Raw genomic sequence first — 13,557 nt, forward strand, 5'->3', positions numbered from 1 at the left:
ACAAAATCACTATACACACTTGAAAAAAGAACATGTTTCTAATCCTGTTCTTCATCTCAAAGTCACAATTTGGTTGCTGTCTCAACATGCTCAATGAAATTTCTACTCCAAGATTTTAGAAGGTTTAATTTGTATCTTAAAGAAAAACCAGATGATCCTGAAAAGTTCTTCAAAACTGATGGAACAAGAGTCTTGTCAGATTAGAAAAATTTAAATAAATGGCATAAACAATTATTTCTTTTTCAGAGTAAAGCAGAATTAAAAGGTGAAAAACCATCATTTCACAAGATCTACCTGAGAGCATTCTGGCCCATTCTTGCACTTGCTGGATTATTAAGATTATTTGGGGACATGCTGGCATTTGTTGGACCTTGGTGTGTTGAGCATGTCGTTGCTTATGCTTATAAAGAAACAAAGTCACATGACCTCCCTGTTCCTTTGCCGACCAATCAGAATGCTTCTGTATATGGTTACCAAGACAACCTTTCCAATAATTTTACTCTTATACTTAATCAGATGAATTCCACTCAGGTATATAAGTAATATTTTTATAGTCTTTTATATGTCTAGTAATTTATGCTTAGGCACTATACACATGTTATATATTGTCAACGTATATTTGTTCCGCCTAACAGAAGTTCCACTGGAAACTTTTTTATAAACAATGTCATAATATCTGTTCCTGTTGGAACAAATATTCTATACCATTTATTCCGTTAGGAACATTTACTATAATATTTATTCCAGTGGAAATAATATTCCAGAATATTGTTTCCATTTGGAACTTATATTATGAAGGAACTTCTATTCCGTGACAATATACAACCTTTTTTACAAAAACCAAGGTTGCAATTTCTGTGGTCAAAATATTTTTTTTCCCAAAGATTCATTTTGCTGACAAGTCCAGTTAATAATTTGAATAGGTTTCTTTTTCTTCAAGTTCCTGTCCAAGTGATAGGTCAACAGATTTTGCAAAAGTCTTGCAGTTTCTTAATTGGTGATTAGTTTTCACTTAATGCTAAAGATAATCAGTTAGAATTTGTTTGAGTACATGGTTTGACGTACAAAATTGCACATATATATGTTATCATAAAGAACATAACCTAAGAATATTCAAAAAAACAATTCATTACTGGTATATGTTTATTCTATTAACTTATTTCCATTTTCTGTTCATTCAAATGTTTATGAACACAGCTATTTATATATTTCATTTTGAATATATTTTAGTATAAACAAAGTTGCATTGCAGACTTTACATCACATGGCAACACAAAATATATTTCAGTTGAAAATCGCACGTTTACCACAGCACTATAAACAAACCCTGGTTTGGACATTGTTACACCCTTTACCATAACTAAAGCTTAAATTAATACTCTATCAATGAAAAATTAAAAAAAAAAGAAACAAATGTAAATTCCAAGATGTAGGGGAAATAATTCTATTATAAATGTTTGAAATTATATACATTTAGAACATAAATCAGTCATTTCTTAATGTTAATATTCAACATCAGATGATATTGTGAGTTTTATTAATGCAGTATCTGTAATTGCTGCACAAGTGTAATTTAGTAATAGAACACTACTCATAAATTAACATGCAAGTTTCATTTATTGCAAAGTTTGCTCTATTTCATTTTGGGAGTTTATAACATGTATAAAAGCGTCCTGTTATCTTAATGAACAATATATGAATATGAGACTTTTATACTACAACACTGTGAATGCAGTGGTTAGGGATCATTTTGTCTTTTTTCCAAATTTTGTATCATCAATTCCAAAGATAATGAGAAGACAAATAATTTCACAAAACACTACACAGAAAAACTACAGACTGAGCAACATGAACCCCATCAAAAATTGGGGGAGATCTCAGGTGCCCCGAAGAGGGTTAGCAGATCCTGCTCTGCTACTGTCACACATCATTTTGCTAATGATGAGCATTAAATAGCATTATTTAATTTGTGATCTGAATTATTTAAGAATTGTCCCACAGCGAAACATGGAGAGTGTTGTTTATTGGAAAGTGTGAAAACAGGGAAGTGACATTGTGAGCTCTGCTCCAAGTATTTCTACCAATATGTGCTTATTTGTTATTTCCCCCTCTCCCTAAATAGTATTCAGGATTCCTTATTCTCACCACACTCCTACCTGGCAGTCCAACTAACCCCCTTGCACCAAATACTTAGTAATATATGGTGTTATATATTCCAGATAACATACTACGTGACCGTATCTGACTTCTTTAAGAATGGTTATATATTGTGTTTCGTTTTGTTTATTGCGACGACTATACAATTAACCGTCAATCAGCTACAGGTGTTTTTCGTCATTAGACAAGGTATCAGAGTTAAAACTGCTCTGCAGGTAAATTATTATGCTAACATATTTTTCTGGGTCATTCTATGTAACTGTTCTATATCTGAGACCCTGGTGTCATATTTCAATTAAGAAATTCTTATGTTATAGGATTTTCTAGAAATGATTGAATTGGTTTGGAAATAAAAAGATAAGCTGTGGTTTCTGAATTGTTTTTTGAAACACTGCAATGTATACTGTAAATTCAGAAATTATTGCGAAGTTTTTATTAATGCGAATAATGCTACTGGGTGAGTATCGCAATAATAAGAACTCACATTCTGATATCTGATATTAATGATATCTGAATGCATTCTGATATCTGATATGAATGATATCTGAATGCATTCTGATATGAATGATATCTGAATGAAGCTTTTCCTGAAATCGCAAAAATTAATCTTGTATTTTAGTTCAGTTTTCAAAAGTCGCAATAACAAATGAATAATAAATGCATGCAATAATTTCGAAATCTGAATTTACAGTACATGAAGATAAAATTCATGGCATCCAAATTTGCCTTTTTGTTTCTTAAACTTGTATGTTGATATTTGTAAGAACAGTTGCCTGGAATGATCCTATAATTATAAACACATTAAACAAGTTTAATCACAGCTGTTGACAAAAAATCTATAATGAAATTGGGTTAGATCATTTAAGATTGAATGAACTTTACGCTATAATTTGCATAGCATTCAATAATATTCAAAATTTTGTTGAGTTTGTGCACAAAATTTCGTCAGCTGTGATTAGAATGTTTCCTTTCCCTATATTAGAATATTTAAATATACAGAAATGCTAAAGAAACTTGCACTGCTTTGCCTTTTTCAGATCATCCATTATTTGACAGTGTCCGAGTTCCTACAAAACGGCTACATTTTATGTGGTGTATTGTTCGTAACCACCATAGTTCAGTTGTCGCTGCTTCAGTATCATTATTTTCTTGTAATCAGAGAAGGTATTAGAGTAAAAACAGCCCTACAGGTAAAATAAATTGCATTCCAGAAAAGTTGTACAAGGATAATTTGTGTCTCACCTTTTGAAAAAAAAGGATCTAAAGGCTTTCTACTAATAGAAGTGATTTTTTCTGCTAATGCACATGATTAATATGGCTTCAACTAACAGAAATTACAAGGCGCTGTTAAGTACTTTTTTAGCGTTAACTACTTTTTTATCTGTATCCACAGGAAAACATATCAAATGCTGAATTCTTAATAAAATTTGCATAAAAATTATATTTGGCCACTTCATAGTCATTAACACTAGCAATATTCTGTTAAATATAGCTTGGTCCAGTAACTGATTCATTATTACAAAACCAAGCCATACTTAAGTGAATGACCAGAAATTTTAAAAAGGATTTCCAGAAAGTTTCAGAAAATTCAAAATGACGTTGTGAACCAATACTTTGAAAAGAACATGTAAACTTGTTTGAAGGTCCTTTTACAGCAGATTCCATTGAGTGTGTAGCCAAAGGTAATATCTTTGGTTAGCTTGCTTGTTAGCTGAACCGTGAAGTCATTGTTAGGTTAGGTAAACTACCCTACTTTAAGAATAGACTTATCCGACAGAAAACCAATCGATCTGTCTGTTGGACTATGCTACTTCGAAAGGAGGGTAGTATACCTGACCTAATAATGACTTCACGGTTCAGCTAACAAGCAAGCTAACCAAAGATGTTACCTTTGGCTACACACTCAATGGAATCTGCTGTAAGCCTTTAATTTAAGTCAACATTATTGATTTGGCACTTAAGTGTAAAAAAATAATACATAAGATTGGTAGATTATCATTTTACTTTATGAATTTATTATGTAAATTAAGTAATTACAATGTAACTATGTAAACTGAAAATTTCGGGAAATTTTTTTAAAAAATTGACTGAATATATTTACTTGTTCTACCGGTACACTAAATGTCTTTTGTTATAAAAAAAACAACATTAATGTTTGACCTTTTTGGGGGAATAGCTTATTAGTGTAGTTTTCTTTTAAGAATGGTAAAGAAGTGTGGTTCATGGTTTAAATTCATCCTTTTACCCACATGTATATATAATATTATTTTTTATCAGGTATTGCAAGGCCAGCTTTCTAAATCACAATTTCATTTTGATTGCAGAGTCCATAATTTTGACTATTTCATAGTTTTATTGCTGCCAAAAAGTAAAGCTGTTTTACAGCCAAATTATATATTAGAAAATTGAAATGATTTTGAGCTCTCAATTCCAAATAAAGTTGATATTGTTTGTCTGCTGTCTTAAGTTTACATCTACGGTGCAATGAAGTGTATTGTAAATGTACAACTAGGTTTGAACAAGGTGAGACATAAAAAGTCCTTGTATACATTATGCATGCCTTGATTGTTTTTGGAATATGTAGGTATTTTTCTGAGTGTTTTTGTTTTACTAATTTTTGATGCACTAATGTGAACACTAACATTTTGTATCTAATTTTTCTGTTTACTTGAGCTATGCCTTCATTAATTTTTTTTTTTTTGGCATAAAAGTTTATTTCTGATTTCCAATACCATACCTATTATGCCATGCAGTCACATGGCTTGACAAAGTAGATTTTCCATTCATGAGGGTGTTGATGGGGTTTACAGAATAGAGAAAAATGGACCCAAAAAATATAAAGAATAGAGAATATTTAGGTGCTAAAATATAAAGAATAGAGAATAATGTCAAAAAGTATAAAGAATAGAGAAAAATGGCCTAAAAATTAAAGAATACAGAAATAAAATTCATCTGTCCTTTTACAATTGGTAAAATTTGTGCATTCCTTTATTTCTTGAATTATTACTAAATGAGCTCCAGATTTTGATGAAAAGTGAAATGACATGAATTCTACATTGCACAAAATATCATGTTGGAATGGACTCCTATGCCAGTGTAAAGGTTATCACATTAGCAGAATATAAACTGCGTTACATGTATCACAATAGGAATAGATGAAGCAAGTAATTGGTAGTAATGAAAATAAGTTATTAACATGTTTTAAATTCAGAAATTTTTGCATGCATTTATCATTGTGATTGATGACCCATAAGTATTTAATTGAATAAGTTATTGAAATATCAGTTTATGCTGCAAATAAATAATGGTAGCAAAATTTAAAATGCAATACTTCATTCTTGCTGCAACTGTACAGTCACAGTATTTGCACAATAAAAAGATTGCAAAATAATCTGAAAATGTATTGAAAACATTATACGTACATGTAGTTGTTTTAACAATTTTGTTTACTAATTTATACTTAAACTTTGTCCTGCGATGACTTAGTTAAAGGCTTTTCTGTTTTCAGAATATGCAGATAACATAGGTTATTTTTTTGCATGATAAAATAATTTTTTGCTTACAGAAAAACAAATTATTGAGGTCTTTGAAGACACTTTTTCAGAAGTAGGACACCACCAAAGGGAATCTAGTGTTTAGGAAAGGGGAAGTGCTGGGGGTTGGTGGTGGGCATTTTTGCTGCAATATAGTTTGGGGTTTTCTCATTGTTGAAGGTCGTTTGGTTGCCTATAATTGCTTACATCCACTTCATTTGAACTTTGGTGGTCTGGATAGTTAGTTGTCTTATTGGCAATCATACCTCATCTCCTTATTTTTATATGCAATGGAACTTTTTTTAACCATTTTATTCTAACAAATTACATTTTATCTGATCAAAAGGTTTGCTCAACACCCCAAACTGAATCAGGACTGCCACTCAAAGAATATTTTTTTATACATGTTCTCATCAGCTTACTTAAATAATGTTCTTGAGTAAATCACCCATATAGATTGATACGCATTTGCCTTTAAAGACCTCAAAATAACTTTTTCTGGATCAGCTTTAAATAACAGCATATGATTTTGCAATATATTTCACTGAGTTGTGCATGAGCTTTTTTTATTTCAACAGCTTTGCTTAATAAAATATATCTTGTAACAGTATTTATGAAATTATCAACCTGGCAAAAAAAAAACTGTTCAAACATATGTAATGCTTCTTCTTTGTCTTGCGAAAATGTCTTATAAAAAAAATTGTTGCATAAAGTTATTGATGTTTAAACTTGCTCAGACCCCTCACAAACTGAATTCTTTCATCACAGCTAAAGACTTATTATGTCTTGACAAAGGGAAAGGCCCTCTTAACACATTGACAAAATAATATTTTAATCTTTTAAAATCCACCTAAAAAGTGAGAAATTACTTCAAATAAGTTCAAGATACTAATTTGAATTGTAATTTCATACAATGAAATTATTGATGTTAATTTTAATTATTTGTTAAACAAGTGTAAACGTTTTTTTTATAAAACCTTGTGTCTACTATCGAAATATTGCATTAGGTTTTCTGTGGAAATACATTATTTTATTCATTCGTTAAAGTCAAATTCAAAATACAAACTTTATTTAATGAAATGACACTTTTATTTGTTAGATGTAAAACCATTTTAGTAATCTGTTGCTTGATAATTTTACATTTTTTTTTTCATTGTTAGATAACAAAATGAATTCATATTAAATATCATTTCAGACCATTATTTACAAGAAATCGTTGACAATATCAGGATTGGTGATCAGTGGAGGGAAGATGACGATTGGTTCAATCATGAATCACATGACATTAGATACCTTATTTATTATGATGTTGTTTTTCCTTTTCCATTATATATGGGCAGCACCATTACAGGTTTGTTAGACTTTTTGTGATTGGTCAACAAAAGTTATTTGATTTACAGATTTTTTTGTGATTGGTCAACAAAAGTTATTTGATTTACAGATTTTTTTGTGATTGGTCAACAAAAGTTATTTGATTTACAGATTTTTTTGTGATTGGTCAACAAAAGTTATTTGACTTACAGACTTTTTTGTGATTGGTCAACAAAAGTCACTTGACTTACAGACTTTTTTGTGATTGGTCAACAGAAGTCACTTGACTTGCAGACTTTTTTGTGATTGGTCAACAAAAGTCACTTGACTTACAGCTCATACATTTGAGTGTGTTGAAAGGACAAAGAAAATAGGTTAACTTCATTCTCTAGGTGGGCCAACTATAAAATCAATATAACCTTTGTTTACTACCTATAAAGGCTATTGAAATAGTTACACAATTTCTTTCTTTCTAATAAAATGGGTATCTAGATGAAAACTGAAAAACTTGTATCTTTATTTGCAATTGCCAATAAAGAATTACAGCATTATAGTCTGGTGTATTTATTTGTAAGACTTATATTCTATCTATTTTACATTAACATTTTGTAGGTAATGGTCGCAATTATACTGCTGTATTTTAAACTAGGAGTTAGTGCTGTTATTGGGGCCTCAATCTTTATCTTAGCAGCACCACTACAGTACTACATAGCTAGACAAATGTCTGTCCAGCAAAAGAAAGTTATGGTGAGTACACTTGCTTTCAAGCCATAATAAAAAACTATTTCTGCTGTCAATATTGACATGAATTTTCCTAGTTGAAAATTAAGTTTCTCACTAATTTCTTCTATTAACAATTTTGAATGAAAATGAAGTAGATGGTCATTGGCTGAGAGGCATCGAAATAAAGGAATAAATTGTGATCTGAGCACTTAAAATTTAACACTAATTTTATTGAGGTAATGTAAGAACGTTTCAATTTTGTAAAAGCTTAAGAACAATCTTTCTTTAAGGATGTTCGCTATTCTGTTTCAAAATAACAAGCTTATTAAAAGATTTTTATAAATTGATAGTAACTAAATAAAGGAACTAAATAAGCAGAAAAAAATGAAGGGTCCGTTTTCTTGTTTTCTAGATATAAGCCATTTAAAATTTGGCGGGAAATAATTCTCTCTAGATTTTTCCTACATTTAACATTGGCACCTTTTTTCTTTCAAAAACTATGAGAAAATAACATGGATTTTATAAGATTTTCAAATATGGCTTTTGAAACTACATGTAATAAAATTATGAAAAGAAAAGTAGGGGTTAGCATGCAAAATTTTTGAATGGTACTACATGGATAAAAACAGAGGATTCCGAATATCTGGCAAAAATTCAAAAACAAGAGGAGAAAACTTCCTTAAACCAAAGTTTATTTAGAAAAGTTTGAAATGTTTCTGCAGACCAGAATTTACTTTAGAAATGAAAATAAACAACTGTCTGCACACAAAATTTAGTTGAAAAATTTAATAATTTTCAGGTAACTGTACATTGTGTACCATATTTTAAAATTATGATAATTGTACAGAATAAGTATGAGAGTTGAAAGAACTATAGTACATGTATAAGAAGTCTGATGCATACCAACACAGTACACTCAAACTAAAACTAATATATTGGTTATTAAATGCTGACGTTAATAAAATCTGTAGTTTATTATACTGATGTTATTTTGTAAATTTTGCAGTTATTCCTTGTATTTTAAGCAGTCATTTATGGTATGGACTCCTTGAATAAAACAAAACATTGCACACATTTACTACATGGTAACATTATAAAAAAAGCACCCCTCTTTAAAGTGTTGATTAACTTTAAGGTAAGGTAACCCAACTACTTTTTTTTTTTTTTTTTAGAGTAATGCAGATAACAGGGTGAAAAAGTGTAATGAGATGATCCAGTCTATGAGAGTGATAAAGCTGTTGGCATGGGAGAAAATTTGTCAGAAAACCATTAACAAAAGCCGGAAACCAGAGTTATGGGCCTTGTTTAGGGCAGCAGTTTTCCGTATATTCTTCAGTAAGATTATTGTTATGTGATTTTAGTTTTTTGGATATCAATGAATGAGAAACATGAATATTTTATCTGATCAGTTAGACTGGGGATCATTGATTCTAAGGTTGTCAGGTGAAACATTAAAGTCATTGGTGGTATTTTATTTACACAGTTACACAGTGTGCTAGTGACCTAAATGATATATACCATGTAACCAGGGTCCCTAAATTCCATATCGGATACAAGCTTCGCTTACTCTCGCCCCATATGTAATTTATTGACCTCGTATATATCTCATTAGGTCACTAGCACTCTGTGTAACTGATATTAATCATGCATTGCTTGGGTGTATACATTTTAGTTCATATATTCTTTAAAATGTCTAGAAAATATCTTCTACATGAAAACTGGTACAATCAAAATTGAATTTATCTACATTCATATATGAAGGCTGGATGGGAGGGGTCTTCCTTTTTGTATTCTTTGAATTTTTAGTCTAATTTTCTCTATTCTTCATATTTTTGCACCCAATTGGTTTCTTATTCTTTATTTTTTGTGGTCCTGTTTTTTTTATTCTTTATTTGTTGGCCCATTATTCTGTATTCTGTAAACCTTATCCAGACCCTCGGATTCAATCAAGGCATAGTTAATCCTGTTTTATCGAGGGCACTGAAGCAAATTACTGTCAAACCTTTATTGGAAGTGCACAGAGGAGAAGACTTATATTTCCTTTTATCACTAAAGCTTGATTATGAAATAGACATATTTACAATGATAAAATTGAGAATGGAAATGGGGAATGTGTCAAAGAGACAACAACCCGACCATAGAACAGACAACAGCAGAAGGTCACCAACAGGTCTTCAATGCAGCGAGAAATTCCAGCACCCGGAGGCGTCCTTCAGCTGGCCCCTAAACAAATATATATACTAGTTCAGTGATAATGAACGCCATACTAAACTCCAAATTGTACACAAGAAACTAAAATTAAAAATAATATGCCCTGTTTAAACATTAAAAAAGAGGCAGAAGAAATCTACAGGAGAATTAAAAATTCATAAGTCGAAGAAAAACCGATAAGATCATGAGGGTTTGGTTGGGGTTTACAGAATACAGAATAATGGGCCAATAGAATAAAGAAAAGAGAAAAATAGGCCATAAAAAGAAGGAATAGATAAAATAATAGGATGCTAAATTATAAAGAACAGAGAATAAATGGCAAAGATATAGAGGAAAGAGAAAAATGACCTAAAAAATTAAAGAATACAGAAATAAAGGAACCCCATCCAGACCCTTGACCTAGGCAAAAAAGATAAACAATTGTCAACAAAACACAACTTGAAATTTATTGCTGAACATCAAGAATGCCTCCAAAAACTGAATTTAATCTTAGGTGCTCCTGAAAGGTTTAGCATCAAATCTGCTCCACATGTGGCACCAATGGTGTTATTTTTTTGGATACACATGGGTTATTTTTAGAGTGAGTAATTTTTTTTATGCCCCCGCCTTAGCGGAGGGGGCATTAAGTTTTACCCTTGTCCGTCTGTACGTACGTACGTATGTCCCAAAATTGTTTTCCGTTCTTTAACTTTAGTTATGAAACTTAGACACAATGCTTATTACCACAAAACACAGATCAAGTTTGAATTTTGGTGGTGTCACTTTTACCGTTCTAGAGTTATGCCCCTTTACAAATGGAAAATTGCTGAATTTATCGTTTCCATTCTCTAACTTTAGTTTGCCTCAACCAAATGTTGTGAAACTTATACACAATGCTTATTATCACAAAACACAGATCAAGTTTGAATTTTAGGTGGCATCACTTTTACTGTTCTAGAGTTGTGCCCCTTTACAAATCGAAAAATTGCCGAATTTTTCGTTTCCGTTCTCTAATTTTAGTTTGCCTCAACCAAATGTTATGAAACTTATACACAATGCTTATTACCACAAAACACAGATCAAGTATGAATTTTGGTGGCGTCACTTTTACCGTTCTAGAGTTATGCCCTTTACAAATGGAAAATTGCTGAATTTTTCGTTTCCGTTCTCTAACTTTAGTTTGCCTCAACCAAATGTTATGAAACTTATACACAATGCTTATTATCACAAAACTCAGATCAAGTTCAAATTTGGGTAGCGTCACTTATACCGTTCTTCAGTTATGTCCCTTTATAACTATATGATATGCAAGCGGGGGCATCATCTGTGTCCACATGTGGACACTATCCACATTTTTTTTTTTTTTATTACATGAATTTCCTATGTTCTATATATGATTGTATTTATGTTTACAGACTTCGCTGGAGTAGCCATACCAATTTTAGGAACTATGATTGTAAGTACAACTGTCAATAATTGTGTGCATTTATTTAAAGTAAATTGTCAATGATTAACACAAGGTTAAAATGCATTTGCTGTAAGAAACTTTTCTATAATGGTAAATGATTTCTTCAAATATTATTTAATTAATTATAAACAAGTGATAATTACATTAATAATAACAAAATGACTGATCCAATTAATGCAAGAATTCACATATAGAAAAATATTCAAAGAATGACTGAAAAACACATTAATTCACACGAGTAAATTATCAGTGTTGTTCATTCACGAGTTGAATATTTTTCAATAGTTTGATCCTTGGATTAGTTATTCATTTTATTACATTGACTGAAGACTTTTTAATGAAAATAAAGTTAAAAAATGAAAGGGAGTACATTTTTTTCTACACATTCTTAATTGTATTGATGCAATGTGATTGACAACGTCTTGACAACACCCATTGTTGTATGACGATAGGGGAGTGAAATTATCAGATTTATTTCACATGTGAAAATATCGGTTTTTATTTCACTGGGAAATTATGGTAATTAATTGCAACCAATGTAATAATGACAATTTTTTTTTTCTTTTCCAGACATTTATACTGTATCCATATTTAGAAGATGAGCCACTAGATGCTGGGAAAGCTCTGTCGACATTAGCACTATTTAATGTACTCAGGCTGCCAACCATTTTGTTCACAGCTTTTATAAACTCTTTTATCAATGCAAATGTCAGTGCCAAAAGGGTAATTCCCTATCTTTTGGCAGAAGATGCTGAGGGGTTCAACACAGGGGATAAACACAAAACACATACTATTGGTACAGAAACCATGGATAACAAGGTACACAAAGGATATACTTATAAATAAGAAGATGTGGTATGAGTGCCAATGAGACAACTCTCCATCCACAATGTATAAAAAGTTAACAATTATAGGTCAAAGTACGGCCTTGGCTCACACAGAACAGCTAGCTATAACGGGCCTAAAAATGACTAGTGTAAAAGAGTTCAAACAGGAAAACCAACGGTCTGATCTATATAAAAAACGAGGAACGAGAAACACCTATGAACCACATCAACAAATGACAACCACTGAACAACAGGCTCCTGATATACTTATATTATAAATAAGATATACTTAGGCCATATAAAGTTAAAGCTTAGCTTTGTAACGTAACGTTCCCAAATTGCACCGAGGACCCAATTTGCACACATTTAAAAAAAAAATCAGCTGAAATCTTATAGTTTTTTTTTAGAGACTAATTATATATTTAAACAATTTGCATTTTTATAATTTGCCATTATGCACGTCTTTCAACATAGCTAGATATATTTAAATGTACACAAAACGGTCACATTATATATCAACATATGAAGTTAACAGTAAAAAAAGTAACATCTACTGAAACATCGCATGCAACATCCAGAAAAAGACCACCTTTAAAAATGAACAATTACAATATGTCATTTCTTAAATAATTTATAATAACCAGAGACTACCGGTATGGTCAAATTGCTAAAAAAATGTGGAGAAAGAAAACAAAACATCATTCATTCAATTTTTATGGATGTGAAATTAAGCATGAATGCAATTTAGGGGTACTCCTCATTACAGAATCTTGGGTTGTTTGAATGTAGGTTCAAGCCCATATTTCTATGATTCAGTATGGATTAAAAGTTGGATTTGTTGAACTTTATAGTAAATAAGGATACATCTACAAAATAAACACAGAATGGAAACTTTTGTCTTTTTCTTAAATAAACGAAGATGAAAAAACTGTCAAAATATATGCAATTTGGGTACCCTCACGTTAGGTGTACAAATACTATATATAGCTAGGGACAATTAGGAAAAAAATGGTAATCTTAGGTCATATAAAGTTAAGACTTAGCTCTATGGGTGATGTTTAATATGCTTTAAAGCTGGTGCATTTGAGCTGTTAGTCTTTCAAATAAAGTGCCTTTCAAATTTGGGTAAAACACAAACTGTACACAGCCGGTCAATAACTTATCGTATATTTTAGTTCCATTATGCAAGATGACAAACACATATTCATTTATTTTTATTAGCAAGTAACAGACTTTGGCAGAATAATATCCACAAACATTTTAATTTCATTGACATTCACATTTTATTCAACTTTCTTGTTCAAGTTTACCTCCATACATGTATACTTTCACTTTCTATTTATACTCA

At 31.0% G+C, this 13,557-nt stretch overlaps 1 protein-coding gene and 1 long non-coding RNA gene across 3 annotated transcripts in view; one reads left to right on the top strand and one right to left on the bottom strand.

Annotated features, from left to right (window-relative positions):
* Positions 1-13,557, bottom strand: part of LOC127710929 (uncharacterized) — a 38,592-nt gene that overhangs the window by 21,622 nt on the left and 3,413 nt on the right. The gene's annotated exons all lie outside the window — the stretch shown is intronic.
* The window catches only part of LOC127710911 (ATP-binding cassette sub-family C member 8-like), a 70,846-nt gene that overhangs the window by 5,635 nt on the left and 51,654 nt on the right, over positions 1-13,557 (top strand). For both annotated transcript variants that reach the window (XM_052216873.1, XM_052216874.1), the window contains exons 4-10: positions 247-531; positions 3,195-3,347; positions 6,886-7,041; positions 7,614-7,748; positions 8,897-9,059; positions 11,330-11,370; positions 11,953-12,201. In XM_052216873.1, the coding sequence (XP_052072833.1) occupies positions 247-531; positions 3,195-3,347; positions 6,886-7,041; positions 7,614-7,748; positions 8,897-9,059; positions 11,330-11,370; positions 11,953-12,201 (1,182 nt within the window). The remainder of the gene's footprint in view (positions 1-246; positions 532-3,194; positions 3,348-6,885; positions 7,042-7,613; positions 7,749-8,896; positions 9,060-11,329; positions 11,371-11,952; positions 12,202-13,557) is intronic.

This window comes from Mytilus californianus, unplaced genomic scaffold (genome assembly GCF_021869535.1).
Source record: "Mytilus californianus isolate M0D057914Y unplaced genomic scaffold, xbMytCali1.0.p SCAF_8, whole genome shotgun sequence".
NCBI classification, from domain to species: Eukaryota; Metazoa; Mollusca; class Bivalvia; order Mytilida; family Mytilidae; genus Mytilus; species Mytilus californianus.